Source organism: Acipenser ruthenus, chromosome 10 (assembly GCF_902713425.1).
Source record: "Acipenser ruthenus chromosome 10, fAciRut3.2 maternal haplotype, whole genome shotgun sequence".
Taxonomy (NCBI): Eukaryota; Metazoa; Chordata; class Actinopteri; order Acipenseriformes; family Acipenseridae; genus Acipenser; species Acipenser ruthenus.
The window spans coordinates 11,897,125-11,917,635 of NC_081198.1; the positions used below are offsets into that span (position 1 = coordinate 11,897,125).

A 20,511-nucleotide genomic window follows, 5' to 3' on the forward strand; every position below is an offset into this window, starting at 1 on the left:
ATTTATTTCTAGTTACACATCACTGCCAGGGGTGCATTCTGGCTCCAGTAGACATGTTTAATTATTTATTTTTGTATTCCTTAGCAACCATAGACTATGACAGTTTTTCAGTGGGTCTAGACAATTCTCATGACCCACCCACACTCATCCACATACACAAGAGAGAAGCTTCGTGTCATGTGGGAAGTTGTGAGGGGAGTTTGATTTGGGTTGAGTTTAATAATTTTGCACCAGTTGGCTTCTGGTGCTAATCTTTCAAAACAGTTTAGCACCAATTTTCAAAACGATTTGCACCCCTGACTGTATATCCAAGTCTTGAGGGAGCCTCACACCAATTGACTGAATTTGTGACCACAGAAAACCTTCAACAAAAATGTATCACCCGCGGGCTCGATGGGACCGATTTGTTGGTGTGGAATTAGGAGGGCTGATAACACTTTAAAAATGGGACACATTAAGAAAAGCCAGGTCCCTTATTGTGTCATGTCTAAGCTACACTTTAATTTACCCCATTGTGACTGTCCACCAAACTGCTACTCAACGTTCAATTAGCTCAGTGCAGCAAGAATGTAAAGTTCTAACTTCAAAGTAAACACTGATGAATGGGGAGCAAACAGGAGTCGCGGCTCAGCTTTGTGTTGTTGACCGCAACGTCATTACATCTCAATTCTTCTCTGTAATGTCTGTTTAAAGCGGTACTGTATGCTTGCTGAAAGCCGTGGGACGAGGGAATGCAAGACGCTTAACAAAGAATGCCCTCCCCCAAAAAACACCAAACCAACAAGGGTTTTTTGTGAATTACTAGGATAAAAAAAAAAAAAAAGTATTTTGTCTATGTAACGTCTGGGCCCCAGATCTAATCAGCATGGACTTCAAATGCACTTGTCAAAGGGGCTGGAATAACTCTAGGCCTAGTGTGGGTTATATTGAAAGTGCACACCCCTTGTAACATTCCATAACCCCTTTGATTGAATAAGCTTTTTATTCATATTTTGTGCTGGGTGCTTAGTGCTATACTACAAAGGTATTAATTCCTATGTAAAATGATGAAGTATCTAAAAAGTCAAATATTTTAAAAATCAGGCAATTCCCACATTCAGAACTACAAAAATATTTATCCCCCAGAAAAGTTAAAATACCAAGATTAAGTATTAAAAAAAACACACAGCAAAAGTACAATATCTTCAGCCAGTTTCGCAATGCCTCTGTTAAAGTGTAGGTACTTGTTTCCATAAATATAAATAGACGGCTAAATTGCTGGTACTTTAAGGAGTTCAATTATTCTGCTGCTTTTCATATGGTCAGATCAGTGTGCTACACCCTGCAAAGGCAATGGTGGTTACACTAAATCCTGCACAGTAATAACCTTCTGCAACAGCCAACCCTTGCAGACACCACTGTATATGCTACCCCATAAATGAACAACAGTTGAGGCACAAGACTACTGTAACACTAGTTTTATTATGTCTTATAAAATAATAACAAAAGCACACCATTGAGGTCAAAGATAGAGGGCAATCCTTAAACCTACTGGAATGTTTGGTTTTCATAATCCATAAAAAAAAAGAGGAGTGATTTAAATGGGATTTTAACCAGTTTTAAAAAATAAAGTAAAAAAAAAAGAAAATCAGGAGGTTGTTTTTTTCTAAAAATCATCTGCCTAATGTCAACGCAACTGTCTCTGTCCCTTTGTTGGAGTAGCCCTCACCAGGTGCCTGCCTAAGCCAGTTTACTTTAGCGGAAAAATTCTCCGCACTGGACAAAAGAGGAATGTCACACCACCTTGCTGAATTCCCCTTGTTGTTTGACAGGGACAAAAGATGTTTGGATTAGGAAACAAAAGGAAGTGGCTACGGTGAGGCCTGTTCCGTCGTGTTTTCAGCACAGCTGTAGTTTTGATTGCTGAACTAGATATCGCTGCCTTTCCTCATTTTCCTCCCAAGTGATATCAATAAAAGACAAACACTGGTTTATCAAGATGTATATGAATTCAGTTAGGGATAAACAAGGGGAACGTCTTATAGAATGTATTCTCGAACATTAAATAAAATGGTAAAAAAAAGGCAATGTGGTTGAGAAGTTTGTATAACACAAATATGAAGTTGCAAGGTGCAATGGTTTGTGAGATATTGGCAGTTGTAGGTACAGCAGTGGAATTGAGCACTCAGGTCGAGTACAGTTGAAACATATTAGACAAATATTTAGTTGTATCATGATACAGTATGTCTGGGCAGCTGTCTTCCTATTCATTGTAAAAAGATTTGGCTGCAATACAGTAAACAGTTTGTGTAGATAAAAAAGCCATCAGCAGATACTACTGTGAGATCAGCGGAGTTTGTGCAGTGCCTGGGGAGCACCTCCCTTTACCAACACCCCCCACCCTTTCTCATTCACTGACTTCGCTCACAACTTGAATATAACTTTAAATTTGCAGTAGTAACACATTCTTGGTCTCATATGCAGATATTTTATTTAAAAAAGTTAACTCACGCAATTGCTGTTCTCCGTTTATGACCTCTGCAGTGCAGTAGTCAACACACAAAACAGTAAACAAACAGGAAAGATTACAGCATCAAGGCACGGCATTCGTTAAGACCAGACCAACAGCAGAAACCATAAAGCCCAGATCTTTGCCAACTTTTCATTCAGTTCATTTCAATATTTCAAATTCCAGCAACTCCATTTCAATAGCCTACGTCCAAGTCTTGACGTTTGTAAATCACCATTAACATCATTTGCTTTAGGAGAGCATGCAGGATTGTGGTGGGAAATTGGATGGAAAGTGTGATTTGCTTTTAGTAGTCAGCATTAAAAGTTGACCACTGGTGCATTCAATTGCAACAAGTTTGTAAAAACCAGACTGCTTCTTTCTTAAATCCAGTTTAGTCTGCTTGAGCATGTTTATTGTCAAGCTAGCTTTGCTGTTAAAAAATGGTGGTCTTGGAGAAGATAAATAGACTAAAATGAATCAAGATCTTAAAGAAGCTGATGAAATAAACCCTGAAAGACACCCTTCAGTGCCCCCACCCCCCCCTCCAAGCAACTCTGCTCAACACAATGCCTAGATTCAAAAATGAGAAAGATTTTACAGAAGTCTTTGAAACAAAAAAAATGACTGTGCTTTTCATTTAACTGCTTGCGCCACACTGGACAAAACTCCTTCTGTACTCCCCTGCTAAACCATTTATTTGGAGAGGAAGGGGAAACATTTAGTTGAATTTAAAAAATAAAATAAAAAAGTTTAGAAAACTAAAATCGAAAAAAGTGCCATGGTTTCTTACTGGAAATTTTTTTTGAACTTTCAAAATTACAACCAACAGTCACCAGCTAAATAAATCTGGGAATTATTATAATTTTTTTTTTAACCATTGCTGTCCTTTTTAAAAGGCTACATCAAAGCAGAAAGGCCTTTGAAAGATCTGTTTATATGGAAAGAGGTAGAAATAGCCCTGCTATGAAATAGGCCTTCTGACTACAAGCAAGCCTGTCTCGGGGGGGGGGGGGGGGTCTTAAATCAGCCCTTGCTTTCTGGTATACAGGAAGTAGGATTTTCTTTTTTTTTTTCTTAACACTGTAGCATTTGTCATGGCCTATTCTGAATGAGCACTATCCCAAGCAAGTAATCCCTTAGCCGATCCTGAGATTAAGAATCAGCTACAGTACTTTACACAGCAAAATACTGAATTCATATAAAACATCAAAAGGTAAAATAATTTCAAGAATGACAACCATATTTCTGTGGCCACCCTCAATGCACATCCCAGAATTCCCAGTTCTTAGATAGCTTTCTCAGCATTAAAAGAATACCAGTCTCTCAATCCCCACCGCATCCAAACAGTTTTGTTCTACTTCATTAACTACAAATTAGTTAAACCTGGAGTGACTAGAAGGGTTTTCTAAACCTCACCCGATACTGCAAAAACAGGCTTTTTAATCATTTACAGTTTCTAACAAGTGGCTGCTTCACGTTTCCCCCCCTCCAGTTGGTCTAAAAGCAAACATTTTAACTGCAAACCTAGGGGGGTGGGGTCTTGAATTTTTTATCTGCCAGGTATTCAATCAGGAAAGTACAAACAGGCTCAGATAACTTCAGCAGAAGACCAGTCTAAAGATAAGGACCATTTTACATTCAAGGGTCACTAAATCAAGCGTTTACAAGAATTCTAGAACATCCTGCATTTCGTCACCCAAGAATCAAAAGGTCAAATCTGGCAGTTAAGATATTTTTTGTCATTGTCCCTACATTTGCAAGAATAATTCTGTACTGTATTTGCACCGGATCAATGGCACAGAAGCACAGGATTTCGACAACACAAAAGGAAGAAAAGCTGCTGAAATATTAGTGTTGCCAGACGAGATGAGTCCAATTTCAGATGAACCTGGTCTGTGTCAGATGGGGCTGATTTTATATGTCCCGGCCAACAGATCGTAACCAGGAGGGAGAACGATGCAGCTCTACTCCAAGCCAAGATCACAGCAGTTAAACGAGGGAGGCACCCAATGATGTTACAGCACACAAAAGCCTTTGTGTATTTCCCCAGTGCAATTTAAAGGACAAGCGTTCTGTTTCTTGATGGTGAGCAACTGCACAGCAAGGTTTGAATATACAAATGTTCTCGGCTTGGGGAAAAGGGTCCTATTCAGAATCAATCCACATACACTGCTCAATCTGTACCGCGTCAAAAGGAGATTCAGAGTTACAGTGGCTCACCAAGGTTTCTTTATAAGCCAATTGAATGGGGTTTTCTTAAAGTCAAATCCCCATTCAGAGATACAAAGGTAATTACATTTTATACAAAAGACATGGAAAAAAATTCAGTTTACACCTAATGTTGTTAGTTCGTGGACTGCATTTGTTTAAATAAAAGTAAAATGACACAGTAGGAGCAGAAGTTAATCCCTACTTTTACAAGCAAGGGCCTTTGATACCCAAGGGAGGGGATTTCCTCTTTTTCATTCATCAGCTTGTCTTTTTTTTTTTAAAAAAAAAAATGTAGTTAGGTTTTTCACCTCAGAAGACACTAGATTTTCACCTCAAAAAACAGCTTGAAGATGAAGGTTGCCTCCCCCCCAAAGAAAAAAAAACAGAATTTATACACAAAAGCATTTTGGAGATGTAGAAAGGATCACCGACTCTCACACCTTAGAAGTAAATGTGTCCCACACCCCACCCCAACCCCATGACACACAAGTGTTCTATTAAGTATTAAGTATTCTGACTTTCAGCACAGTTGATTAAACTTGGAAATGTGGTGTCAGACACCAATTATATTTCAGCAGGGCAAGTGAAGCTCAGAGCTTTGTTTACTCCTCTCTCAGAAGCTGTTTAGTGCCAGAAAAGCAGCAGCAGCAGCTATTGTGTGGGCATCAAAGTTTTGGGTCGAGTCAACCTGAAGGGTGCTGATGAAAAGCTGCAGCGTCTTCTTTCCCTTTCAATGCCTCTTGCCATTAAAGACACAGCTTTGTTTTATCTCAGGCTCTTCATTCTTTCTTTTTATGTACTAAGATTTTTGTGTTAATCTAAATTTCTTTTAAAGCTAGACTGCCAACTGCTGATATTTGCCATCGGGAGATTTTTGTTTTTCCTCAGAGGACATGTTGAGATATGTCTCTTGGGGAAGTATGGATTATCTATGGGTTAGAATGCTTTTGATATCTAGGTAGCCAATTCAATTTTCAACCCAGATCAGTGATGTTATTTCTTTTGAACGTGATTTGAGGAGAAATTCGTTTTCAATGTAATTAAAAATCAAACCCATAACTAGCAATCAGAATTCATATTTGTACTTACAGTCTGTAAGTCAGTGGTTTGAAGGGACTATAGAATGAGTCCTGTCCCCCCCCCCCCATGCTGTAGCAGCAATTAACAATTAAGAAGAAGTGATCAAAGACATAACAGACAGGCAACACAAGCTGTATTGAAAACAAATGTTCTGAATTTTTTAGAGAAAAAAAATTAAAGCTGAAGAAATATTATTCCCCCAGCCTGAGGGCACACAAAGCCATCTAATAATGCTGGGGATGAATGTGCAGTGTCTCGGAAGCAAAACTGTCCACAGGAAATAGTGACAACAAAGTTGAATATTTGAAGTGGGTAAAGATTGGGAACTGTGCTGAAGAGAAAAAAAAATTGACCATTCAGTTGAGAAATTCCCTACTAATGGTAGTCTAAAATCTCTGTCTGTTCTGCAAATGAATACTGGTGTTTTAGAAAGGCTATGTCAGGAGAAAAATACCAATTATTTACTATAGTTTAACCTTCTACTAGTTTGGAAGTTTGCTAAAAAAAAAAATTTTAACAAGACTAGAAAAGTAAAGCAATAACCAATTGAAAAGTATACAATGTAACTCCAGTTCCTTCTGTTTTTTTCTGGAGACACTTCATTCTGCAGATCAAAAAAAAGGAATGGGAAAACTGAGTTTTTTGTTTTTTTTTTGTGCCATATTGAAATACATATCGGTGAAACTCTTTACAGAGTCTAACTTTAATGCTCCACCTCATTTGCAGATGGGATTCACCTGACCACTCTGTAAAGATGCAGGAGGGTTGAGCAGCTTGTAAAGTTCCACCATGCATCAGCAAAACCAGTCACTGAGGGTTAATTCCTGATGATGTCGACATGGGATTTATAGACAGTCAAACACAGTACAGAGAGGTTTGCCTCCCCTTTTTGATATGGATTGACAAGTCAAGTCAGCCAATAGGATGTGTGTTTTACTGGAATCCCTATGTATGTAAATTCAGCACGAGTGACAGAAAGGAACAGGAAGCAGGGACCAAAGGGGTGCTAGTAACAGACACACGGCAGAATACCATGCCCTACGATGCAACACCCAGTTCACAGCGAAAGGGAAAATCCAGTGGAACAATCATTGTAAAGTATGGCCTATCCTGATCATATCAACACTAGGGGTGGGTTAGAGTACTCAAAATAATTAGAATTACTCAAGCACTCATTTATTGCTCGAGTACTGAAAAAAAAATATATATATATTTTCATGAATGCTATATTGTAGCGACCTGGTCAGTTCAGATCAGCAACACTTTTGTCTTGTTTATCTTGTTTCGTCTAGTCCTGTGCATTCACGTTATCTGTATTGTTCTGGGGAGGGACCATACCACCAATGATAATTGCAAGGCAAGTTAGCTCATCTGTTCTCAATATGCGTTAATAATAATGCAAGTAAAAATAGAACTTGTCTGTTATAAACAAACTCAAGCAACCAGTTTAACATTGTTTTTTTCCGGGGATGCCTCATCTCTGCTAAGGACTGCCAAAATGTGTTGACGTAACTCAAGGGGTCTCTGAGCAGTCAATATGAAATGGCAGTAAAACAGTTTAAACAATTTATTTTGAGTACTAGTACTGAACTTCATACGTTCATAAAGACAAATTGTAGTTTGATTTGGCACATTTACATGTAGGTAGACATAGATGGCCAACTTGCACATCTGGAGAATGCAGCCCCCTCCCCCAAACACTTGTCCCTTTTCTTAAAGAAAAAAAAAAGAACACCACCCTGTACAAAGCTAAGTGAGTACAGATTTACCGCCTTCCGCAAACTTTTAGATCAGATTACACACCTGTTTGAACGCCAGTAAACCTGGGACAGTGCTGTGTAAATATATGCTTCCAGGACCGAGATCATACCTTTCAGCGCTTAACAATAGGTCTTACCTGACATTTTTTTCACGTTGTTATAATTTGTAACAGCTGGCCACTCTTTAGAAAAGACAAGACCCTTTGATGAGCAGCTTGGGAAAGTCAGTGAGGGACCCAGACCTTGCAGTCTCCACTTTGTGGCCAGCTTTCAAATCAGGGTTTTAAGCTAGCTTTTTCAGTTTCCCACAGCATGTTTTTATTCAGTGGTCAGACATCAATATAAATAGTCATTGCCACAAATCTAGGATACTTCCTGCTTCCAATCCTCACGCTACTACACACAAATCAGCGTACAGTACATTCTACCTATCTGCTTTTTAAATCCATCAATTAAGCAACTGCACTAAGCAGAGCTACTGAATTGTCTAAATGTAATTTTCAGTTCCTAGTTCCTTATTTTTATGAAGGAACACCTTTGCTCTTACTATGTTGGCAAGCCTAAAACTGAATAATTGAAAATCGTAAGCCAAATTTTCCCATAACCCACCAATGTCAACTATGAACACTAAACAGTTACAATGCATAAGATTTGCGATTCATTCCCAGAATCCCAAAACAATCCCCCAAGGGTCTATTTTCAAAAGCATGCAGCAACAATTGGGTCCTGTTTGAGCAAACATGAGGCATATTAAAGAGAAGGGGAGGCAGAAAACAAAAGGGAGAATCCATTACTGTTACAGCCTCGTCATCTTCAAGCAATACTCACCTCCTGAGCCTCAGGGCTGCTTGTTTATACAGTGTCCTCCTAATAGAAAACCTCTGGCATGTATCTGTTTGACAATGGAATTTATCTTGTTTAAATACATCTGGTCTCTCAGCTATCAAGAACTCCTTACAAGGACAGCATCCTCTTTCTACAGCTAAACAAACTCTCTTGAACGGGGGCCAGAATTAAGCATAAGTTCTACAAATCCATTAAACCACTTTGCTGTGTGGATGTTTGAGATGCATTCTGTAAGACGTCTTGAATAGCAATTTTATAAAAGTTGGTGTAAAATATGGGGAAGTTACCGAATCATTTAGTTGAAACATCTTAACCAAATGTTACTCTTAACTAAATTCGGTCTGATACTCTCTAGCTGTGAAGTCTTCATTTAGGTTTTGGGCCATATTCACAAAGCATTTTTCACCATTGTCTCGTTTTTGTTTTAAGAAAAAGGGGTGCAAACTTAGCACGGGCACTGAGGTGAATGCTGTATGAAAATGGCCCGAAGGGGTTTAATGTTCTATATCTAGCAGTGTCTATATCTAGCATGTACCATGCTATTATACACAAAAGGCCATTCAATATTGAACTATTTAATTGGCATTTAATGATCAGGACAACAAGTCATAGTAGTCACTGTATTGCATTCTGAACTGCCAGGGCCTTACACAATATTTCCCAGGCCAGGTCAAGATGTCCCCTGAAAATGCAGAGATGTTACATGGTGGGTATTACAAGCACGTTGGTAGATTCATTTGGACCTCAGATTCCTTTCATGAACAGTCATGTGTGCAGGAATTTCTGCTGTACAACTACAACAATGTATAGCTCTGAGGCATTTCAGCCCAAGCCCTCATTCCAGCCAGTACTCAATGTTAGAATGCACTTCCATGACATGTCCTTTCAATGTTAGGGATTTCTACCTTTCATTTTATACTTAAAGATCTCAGGGTTTTATTTTAATAAGCTTACTTCAACATCAACAGTTATGTAATTTATTGATTTCATTAATTTCCTGAGAATTTCCTCGAGATGCTTGTACTGCTGACAGTTTGCATGTCTTTTTTAAACCCGCTTCTGTTCTCATACACTATAAAATCAGTAATTTTAAGTCTTTTTTTGCTCCCCACCACTCCCAGATAAACCTATTCTGGAATAAATCGTGTTTGTGAGGTCTGCAGGTCAGGACCAGTCTGTTCCTACAGAAATTATCCTTTCTTCTCTAGGAAACGCAGCAACTTCTAAATAAAGAACCAAAACATACATGTGCAAAAAAAAAAAAAAAAAAACGAGGTGAGTCTAGGCTTGCTTCAGGCTATACAACTCCCTCCACAATCCCAGATAAACAAGCCCAGGCTTTACGCTCACGTGAGGACTTTCCAGGCTTTTGTTCCGCAGGCAGATGTTGCATCTGTCCTTCCCAGAATTCTCAGTGCTGCTAGATCTCCGATGGTCAAATCAATCCCATCATGACATGGGGCTGACCAAACTGCCACCAGCGATTCATTTCCTAGCCCTCAATATTTATAGTTTCATTCTGCACTGCTTTTCAACAGACCGAAGGACTTGCAGTTATCAGACCTTCCCCTTTACATACTGCATTTACATTCACAAGCCAGACATTGCAGTGGCTCAAAATATTCTTAATAAATTTTGTAGCACACATGCGCTAAACGGTATACATTTCTGCTGCTCTGCTTTCATACCAATTAGTAGCCTCTTGATAGCGTTTGCCAAGATAATTGTTTGGATCCTGTGCATAAATGAAACTGACAAAAAAATAAAAAGATGATTAAATACATAAATATCCAGCAATACCAGCGCTGTTTGCCTGCCACTGCAACTGGCCAACTTTAGGGTGGCTCACAGTCAGATGGCTGTGTTTACACTACTAAAACAAATCTAAAAAGTGGCCAACTGGGTTAATTGGGTACAAGTGGCCTCCATTTCCCCTGGATCTATCTATCAGTGGGAGAGAGAGGCTGGGTGAAAATGGGTAGCTGCAACTCTCAGCCATTGTTGCTCAGAGGAGCTGCTGACTCGGACAGATTCGTGGTTCTAATGTTCTTTTCCCACTCACCACACCACCTCCTCCACAATATCAAATTTGCTTAGGAAGCAAAAGTTCAATGATTTGCGTAATGCTAACAATTTAATCAGTGAACTCATGCCTGCAGCATGATAATAGGAAACAAAGCACAAGCAATCCCATAGACCTGGCCTGTTTTCAGCTTTGCTTTAAGTGAATAAAAAACACAGTTGGCAATAACACAAAATGTATTCTATACAAGGCCACTTGTTGTGAACAAGCACCTAAGAGATGTACAGTATGTTTAACCATCAATGCGTTAAGCTATAATTCACCATCTATATCCTTTTGCATCTATATTAATACGTACAGATGTTCTATTCTGTGGGCATTAAATTAGATGCCCACAGAATATTCATTATACAATAGGATTAATGGCTATTTCCTTAATTAGTTTTCATGCAAGGGAGACCAGTTACCTTAACTTGGAAACACAGACTGTGGGGTTCTTATAAAAAAATTGACATAGAACATGGGCAAGACTTCATCACTACTCAAATCAGTGGACAAGCTCAAAAAGAGAAGATGGCCAAAAATAAAATTCTCCCATGAAACTTTTCAGTGACCAGCTAGTAGAATATGAAGGACTTAGACTTAGAGGTGTGGGCATCTTGAAATAATTTAGAACACAAACTTCAGTTTTCATATTCTAATTGAAACCGTCCCATTACATCTTAAAAGGAAGGCTCTCCTTTCTTTGTATGTGTTGTTGAGTACAACAGTCTGCCTCCCTTTACTCCTGAGCATGCACTCCAGAAACAGGAAGCCTGTTTTCAGCAGAGGCTGAAACTATACACTTTAAAAAACTTTCTAAAAACAGATAAGCAATGATGGGCTACTCAGCCACTCTCTCCCCATTTGTAACTAAATTATTCAGAAACCTGTCAGCATAATTAAATGCATATTTTAAAAGACAGAATTAAGTAATAAGTGTTCCTTTTGCAGACACCAAAGTATATGATGATAACAGACAACTAAAGGGTATTTCAAGGTAAGCGAGTAACCTCTCCATTCAGAATAATAAAAGCAAATTTAATTATATGAACAAGGTGCTTTATTGTGTGAACCTGCATGTATTATGAGGTACGGGAAAAGACCAACTATAAATAATAGTCTGAATTAAAAAGGCAATCTTTAGTTATTTTTTAATCACAAAAAAAAAAACTATATAAAATTTGATATTGTCCTGATTCTGGTCTTCATCCATAAAATACACTATTATATTATTTTTGATGGAAAAAATTCAGCTTCTTACGGTGTGGATTTGGCTCGTTAGGCCACGTGAAATGACGTCACCTATGATGCCTGCCTTTGGAACCCCTGACAATCCAGTCAGCACTCCAGAGGAGAACTGTCCAAGACCAGCAGGGTGTGTAGAACTGTACATCTGACCTTTCCATTCTAAAAGATAACTAATTAAAACATGTCTGTATAATCACCTACAGGAAACAGCGGGAGCCCCATTATCTCACTTTGGCTCAAAGCTTTAGATATTTACATTTGTCAACCAAGTTCACTTTCTGTTCAGTTTAAACACTGATGTGTTCATTAGAAAAAACTAAAATACAAACTGGATTGCACGCATTCAAATGTACAAGAATACAATTGTGTGCAATGAAAAAAGACAATTCAGTTTTTACAAGCTATGCAAACATCATCCCTTAATCTTCATGCTTAAATGTTAACATTTAAGCAAATATGCATTTTCTTACCGTAACTTTGGAAAAAAAGTTTGAACCTGATACCTAACAGTACAACTGTAATAGGTTTACATTTAAAGTCCCAGACATAGAAAAGCACAACAACCAATACTTCTTTAACCATACTATCAAAATACATCTTCACACCAGAAATGCTTAAATCCACAAAGAAAAAAATCAAGGCATACAATGTTGGTTGACCATGAGACCCCTTTTGGTACACTAGTTATTTTGGGGACACTCAGCAAGTTCAGCAACCAAAGTGTCACAGGATCAAGACATGTCTGGGGATAAACTGAACAGACTTCAAGGTCCTTTCCTAGGATTGTGGTTTTAAATGGGCGAGGTCGCACAAAATAGTTAAGCAGTGTTCTCTGCTTAATTTTTAGTTGACACTTGAGAAAACATATACAAAACACCTAGGAGCAAATTATAACATAGGACTTTTATCTCCCCTATTCTCACAAGATTGTATCACTGGAACTGATCTGTGCAATAGCTCTTTAAAACACACTGACCTAAACAATGAAATAATTTTCTTTTTACTAATCATGGAGCTAAAATTATTAGCCAAAGTAAAAGTATTAATCCACTTCAGCGTGGATTTGTTGGGCCATTGCTTTCTGTCTAAACAGGAACAAGTAAAGAAAATATTTTAAATACACAACATTATTAAACCACAGTATTTCAACATGTGGTAAAGAATATGTCAATAATATTCTCGGTCGTGTGTTATGCACGACAGTGTCAAAACCATTGCGGGGTAGCGGGTAACCCATATTTTACAATGACCTAAATCAATGCCAGCTGCTCAAAAGCTCTGGTTAGCTTCCATAGGACCACTGAAAGAGAAAAAAAGATTTATTCTGGAAAGCAGCACTAAACAATGTCACATAACTATAGAGTTCAACCTTCTTAAATCAAACAAGGAGCTTAACCTTTCAAACGGGATAGAATAACCTTGCTTCGCTCTCTCCAGACACATACTTCAAACCTGTCCCTTCACCTAATAAAAACTGAGCTTAAACACAGAGTAGTTAAAATACAATGCAACTAATCTTCAGAGAAACTTCACAGTAAGCGGCAGACTCCTTAAGCTTTTGCTATGTGCAATTATGTGCATTAACACAATTACCTTGGGTAAATAAACTAATCTGCCTGTATCCATATCAAATTTATATTTTTAGATGCTTATTTTTTAATGTTGCTGATAGCTCAATTTCTGTATTTACAGCAGTGTGCAGGGGACGTAGGTCACTGACAGACATATTATTGTTATTAAAATAACAAGAATCATGGCTTGCTTACTGTCACTGCACAATGGTTGCACAGCATCCCTAATTAAGCCTTCTGAACAAATTATTTTATTTTTTTATTATTTGTGTGGCCAATTAATCAACTAAATTATATTTCCCCTCACAGCCGCAATTCCCCACAGAGCTCAGGAGAACTGAAGGTTCAGTGGGTGTCCTCCGATCCCATGACCACACCAGCTTCCTCTTTTACTCAAGGAACTCGAGAGCGGATGTCGGCGAGTTACCGGCCTATGGAGGACAAAAGCCAGCCCTGCAGGTGTCCGCTTTTGAGCTCACTGGGCACCGGGCCAGCATGGTTTGCTGTAGCACGATGAGGAGAAGCCACCCCTGCCAGTTTTGCCACAGCCAACGAGACGCTCCCTTCATAATCCTCAGCGAAGAACGGCTACTTCGCACAGCCAGGACGCGAACCTGTGCTGAATGACTGACCTTGAACACCACACTGCTGTGCTTTTACCAGGACAGCAACTCAGCAGGGGGGGGGGGGGGGGGGGGCCTTCAACAATTAATTTTTTAATGGTTTTACAGAGAAGTATTAAAAAATATAACTATTAGCTAAATAAAACACTATTTACCAGTCATGTCCACCTCTTAAACCTGGTTTCTGCACCATCTGGCTAATATTTTACTCAGTCACGTTAACCCCTGTAATTTTTTTTAAAACATTTTAGGGGACCGCTTTATCAGAAGGCTGTCTGTATTTCTAATCGTTTCCATGCTAAACTGCCAAGGGGCAGTTAGTTTGCCATGATCCTGTTTCCAGGCACTTTACAGCACTTGCATTCCGTGACTTACTCAAAGGGTGTGAGAAGGTTATATATTACTATCCCACTGGTATAAGCCAGACCCCAACAGGAATGTATCTGCAAGATCAGCTGCTTAACCAAACAATAGACATCCTTAAAAAGACATTCTCTCTTCCCATTATATCCCCCTGGCACCCTTTAGGGGTCCATTCTAGAACTATTCACCCAAGTGCATCTAAAGGAAGTACTGTTACAGAGAAAAGAGACACAAACTAAAGGAAGATTTATGAAGTTAATTTATATCCTGTATGGGAAAGGTTAACTTCTAACTTTCCTAAACTAAAGAGGTCCAGCTGCATCACAAAATGTAAGTGAGGGGTATGCAAAATTGTAACGAAGAATATTCAATCCTGATATAATAAATCACTTTTCTTTGTGTACGAAATGTATGTTTGTTTTTTACTTTATTTCTGCTTAACAACAAATATTCTAAGTCAGTTCTGTAGTTCAAATGCAACAATTCTCCAACTGTTTGCACAGGGTTCCTTTTTTGTCTTACTAAATTTAAAATAATAAAAATTGATTAGCAGTAAATGTATAACTTTCATGGTCCCAACTGACATTTTTTAACAGGGATTATTCGGGGACTATATTGGCAAGGCTTTGATCATTAGGATATGTGTTAACACAAATAAAAAGGAAAAAAAGACAAAGAATTAAGTGAACTGCATAAGTTGTAATTTACCGAGGTCTTAAAGACTAAGACCTAACTTCTTGTTGAAACCTGAAAAAAACGTAAATAATGTCTTTGCAAAAACGTATTTAAAACTTCGCCCCCTCGGGCACAAGCAAATACCAGATAACACCGAGACACTGAACTCTTCAGCAATGACCGACTATGCAGGCTCGCATGATTTTATTACTACAAATTCTTAAATCTCCATGCACTAACAGGTTTGCCTATTTAATTTCCTTCGTGTTTATTTTGTATTGTTTTTTTTTGCTCAAAACACAAAAGTCGCTGCTAATCTGTAAATGAAATTAATTTCTAACTGTATGACCGTGGCCATTCTTTCCTCCTCTCGGATTGCAAGCTAATTTCTAAAAATAAATTCACGCCGACACTTTTCTTAGCTCTTTTTTTTCATCGGAGGTCATTTGTGGCTTTTTTAAGGTAACAAGGCTAGCACATGACTGTCAGAGGCAAGGGTACAAGTTTCTGTGATCATGTTCTAGAAAGTTATTTATATGGATTTTCTTTCGTCTTCCACAAAATCACATATTTCCCTAACTTTTGAAGTACATAAACTCGTGTAATCTAGTCAAAGCTAGTTTCAGATCACACTAAACATTCCTAAAACAATTAGCAACATCTCCCACGATGATAAACACGCCTCCGCAATCCCTATGTTACATTAAAAAGACAGACCGCATTAGTTGTTCACTTTCTGCCTGTAACCATTTATTGTTCTGTGTATAATAGTGGTATTTGAGTGTTGTATATGGATTTAAATAGATGCATCGCGCCAGTGAATGCAAACAAAAAATGTTTTTTAAAACTATCGAGGAAACCGAATCTTGTGGGTTTCTAAATTGCTTAGTCTTACAACGAAGTTCCAGGGTCCTAGTCAGTCTGCAAACGTTTATTTTTAAATAACTCTTTCAACATAAAGTAGACTATTTTAACCGAAATCCTAAGGAATGCTTTTTCTGTTCTTTTCTCGAAAGGGTTAATTGTGGGATCAGCTATTTCCCAGCTCATTCACGTACTATTGGGGGAGGGGTAATCTGAATAAAATCAGGTTTTAACATTCTACTAAACCATACAAACATGTGTATACATTTACAGGGCTTTCGTGCATAACAGCCTCAAGGAGACACAACACGTACGAATGGCTTTTGATTAACCAACTCAACTATGTGAAAAAAAAAAAACACTCTAGTACAGTACTACGTACTAGCAATGTGAAAAGCCTACGTGACCCCACAATCGGCTCATAGATATTACAAAATAAATACATTAATAAAAAAAAACACCCCTACACCTTAATAAATAAATACAAATAACATACAAATAACAATGACACATTGTATTGTAGCTACACCAGAATCAACCCTACTGTAACTGCATATATAAATCAATCGCGTTCTGACATTTAATTCTGCCTTCCATTGTAATAAATTAACAAATGTTCTCAAGGTTTAGGTCAGTCAACCATTTGGTTGCAAATGGGACTTTGGGCATAGTGGGGGAGGGGTCTAGGGTTCTAAAAGAAGAGTAAAAAGAACGATAAGCCTTACCAAGGTGTAGGGTTAGGTTGATTGAATTGGGGTACTGGATGCCAGCTATCATGGTCTGGCTTTGCCACCAGGTGGTGTCGGCTTGGTTGTTGTAATCAGTGAGGTAGACGGCGCCGTGCAGTAGCCGGGGGTCCCTGGCATCGCATACATGGCAGGACTTGGTGACTCCCGTTACCCCGGTTTGTACGCAGTACTCTTCTTGCGGTTGCCCGCAAGTGTTGGTGGCCACCACAGTCACATTGAAAGCGGCGTTCACAAACTCCGGCATACAGCGTTGGGGTCTGTTTGAGTCGTCCACACATTCATCCATAGCACCGTAGCTGCACGCAGCCAAACAACTCAATGCAGTTAAAATTCGAGTTAGCCAATGCATGTTTAAAAAAATATATATATATTAATAAACTAAAAAATGTAAAGCCAGTGCTTTAAGAAAAAATCCAGCTCCCTTTTGGGAGTTCTTAACTTTCTTTAAAAAAAAAATGAAGCCAGTGCACGGAAGCCCCTCAATGCGCTTCCTCCTCCTCCTGTGGTCTTCTTCCCTCTCTCTCAGTGCTCGTTCGATACCACCAGCGCCATGGAAAAGTTGGAAAAAGTAGCAGACAACACCCTCGCAGTGCGCAAGTCAAAGAAACAACTTCCGCCACAAAAAAAAAAATGCTTTGATGGTCTACCTACTCTTAAAAGGGCAATTAGAACTTTCTTGCCACAGATACGTCTTTTTAAGTTGGATCACAGCTGATGTTTGTTTGTTTTATCTAACTTTATATTCATAGAGTATTTATTTGTATACACGCCGTTTTTTGTCAGATCTCCCTCTTTTTTGTTTAAAGTATATAATTATCATCCTTTATTGGAGAATAGGCATTCAACCTAGCTGTGCTATGAATGTAATAGTGGTTTCCTTTTAAAATAATCACTATGAACACTCACCCCTGTTGAAACCTGCTTTCCACTACCTCAGTGCAAGCAAAACATATGCCCCTGCTGACACGTGCAAGGGGGTGCACAACTTTGAATAAAAACCCTCCTTTATTTTGCATGTTTTGCTTTAACAGAAAAATATGTTAAACGTTTTAACTTTCTGAAAATATCACATGTATTAATATTCTCCAAAAATGCTAATTCAAAAGTGTTCATACCCTTACAAGGAAAATTAAATTAATAGCTAGCTGAGGCACATTTCGCAATAATAACCTCTTTTAAACGATTAGGATATTTGTCAATGAGCTTTTGGCATGATTCTTTAGTGATTATTGTACAATTTTTCAACGCAAAAATGTTCCAGTCCATTCAAATTCCGAGGACTTCTCTTGTGCACAGCCTTCTTCAGCTCATACCAAAGATTCTCAATCGGATTTAGATTGGGATTTTGACTAGGCCATTCCAGAACCTTGATTTTATTCTTGTTTAACCATTCTGAAGTAGATTTTGATGTGTGCTTTGGATCGTTGTTGTGTTGGAACGCCCCGTTGCACATTAAAACAAGTTTTGTAGCAGAGGATTTCAAATGATTGGCCAATATCTTTTGGTATGCTATGGAATCCATTTTACCATGTATTGGAACTAAATTTCCTGTGCCATTAGAGGAAAAACAGCCCCATAGAAGGATGTTACCAGCTCCATGCTTGACAGTAGGTATGGTGTTCTTTACTTTGTACGCCTCACCAGACTTTCTCCAAATGTAACGACTAGCAGCATGACCAAATAGCTCTTTTTTTTCTTTCATCATTCCACAAAACCTTTGACCAGAACTCATATCCATCAATCAAATGCCGTTTTGCAAACTTTAAGCAATTGTCCTTGTGACGTTTTCCGAAAAGTGGCTTTTTCCTTGGCCTGTTACCATTGAGACCTTCACCATGCAATACTCGACCTATGGTTGAAATAGAAACCCCAGTCCCACTTGCAACAAATTCACTTTGGCAGTCAATCTCGGATTGTTATTAATTCTTTGACATGTTTTTTGTTGACAATAGTTGAAATTGGGATACTCAAATGGTTGGAAATCTTCTTGTATCCTTCTCCAGCTTTATGACAATAAATAGTTCTTTACTTTTTCCCATATTGACTTACTGGTAATGACAGAAATCATCCTATGCCTAACCCTTTTATACTCCTTAAGAATGTTCACCTACAATCCAGCATTTTCTAGACTTTTCTAGAATTAGGTTCTGCATTATCATATTGAAATTTCTAGCACCTTGTAGACAGTATTATCATAGCATCAAAGGGTATGAATACTTTTGAATTAGCATTTTTGGAGTTTTGCAAAAAACAAAACAAAAAAAAAACTCTGAAATAAATAATTGTAGACATCTATTTCTTGTAACTTTTTTTTCCCTCATCCACAAAAGCAAAACTTTTGCTACAAAAGACTTTTCCTAAAATGTTTTTGTTTGTAAAAATTATACATTTCCATTGGGGTATATTCCAGGACTGTTCCTGCTGACAAATCCAATCTGTTTTGCAGAAGGGCTTTATGAATTAATACTTTAATGTCTTTTTATTCGCATATTAGTAGCTGTGCATTGGTTATAGTGGAAAGAAAGAAAGAAAGAAAGAAAGAAAGAAAGAAAGAAAGAAAGAAACTATCTCTGGTGATGTGTTAAAGATCCCCAAAAGACACTACTGGAAATTATTCCTCTGTTTAACAATTGAACAGATAGCCCAGTTATATAGTATGGATCATTGCTCCATCAAAGTACTTAACCACACCTTGGTTTAGTATTGAAAAATGCCTAGGGGTGCTTGGTCATAAAAGTGTTATAAACAAACTCAAACTGCACTTTATAATTCTATTGTAAAAAAAAAAAAAAATACATTAGCTCTAAATTAGCCTAGGAACTTCACAGGCAGCAGATTGGCCTATTAAATGGGGCCCAGGGGGTTCTAGTCAACAGATTACTGGATTGCTTTGATACTGAAATTAAGGAAATAGTGAACTCTTGAATGTTAATACTCCTTAGACATGCAGATGTTTACACTCTCAAGAACTGCCCATTTGTTGTGGTTTGGCCTTTTTCTTTTTTTCAACAGACTGATAACTCACAAAATGAAATTGAAAGATGAGCGCGTCAAGATGTAACGCGATTAAATGCTTCGCGAGATGAAATCTACCTTCCAGGAGGGAACTACTTTGGTTGACTTTATTGTTTTTTAACACAACGCATTGGTACTGGGGACAAGTCACTTGACCTCCCTGTGCTTTGGCCCTACAGCTCCAACCCCCTACTGGAAATAAGACAATGCATATCAGACAGGCTGCAGTCAGTTTTAAATTACATTGTGAGTCATTCCATGTCATCTAACACAAATAAACCAGATTTGTTGTTGGGTCGTCTCAAAAATAAATCTAAAAAGGCTCATTGTAGATGGTTTCATGAGTAAAGTTCATCTTGCTAATTCTCACCATTCTTCTAATATTACATTTCTATCCTGATTAATATCCTATGTGCTCTGTATGATGTTCTATTTCTGCTGTTTTCACACTTTCTATTTTACTTTAATGCAGATATGGAGATGTTTTGAAAATGTATAATCCAGTACTAGTTGCTCAAGCTAAATAACAACATAAGAACATAAGAAAGTTTACAAACGAGAGGAGGCCATTCATCTTGCTCATTTGGTTGTTAGTAGCTTATTGATCCCAGAATCTCATCAAGCAGCTTCTTAAAGGATCCCAGGGTGTCAGCTTCAACAACATTACTGGGGAGTTGGTTCCAGACCCTCATAATTCTCTGTGTAAAAAAATGCCTCCTATTTTCTGTTCTTAATGCCCCTTTATCTAATCTCCATTTGTGACCCCTGGTCCTTGTTTCTTTTTTCAGGTCAAAAAAGTCCCTTGGTTGACATTGTCAATACCTTTTATAATTTTGAATGCTTGAATCAGATCGCCACGTAGTCGTCTTTGTTCAAGACTGAATAGATTCAATTATTTTAGCCTGTCTGCATATGACATGTCTTTAAAACCTGGGATAATTCTGGTCACT

The 20,511-nt window shown here is 38.1% G+C and overlaps 1 protein-coding gene across 1 annotated transcript in view; it reads right to left on the bottom strand.

The window, feature by feature from the left end:
• Positions 1-17,208, bottom strand: part of LOC117412235 (laminin subunit gamma-1-like) — a 60,886-nt gene extending 43,678 nt beyond the window's left edge. Inside the window, exon 1 of the mRNA XM_034020416.3 lies at positions 16,523-17,208. Within this exon, the coding sequence (XP_033876307.3) occupies positions 16,523-16,895 (373 nt within the window). The 5' untranslated portion in view covers positions 16,896-17,208. The remainder of the gene's footprint in view (positions 1-16,522) is intronic.
• Positions 17,209-20,511: the final 3,303 nt, after the last annotated feature.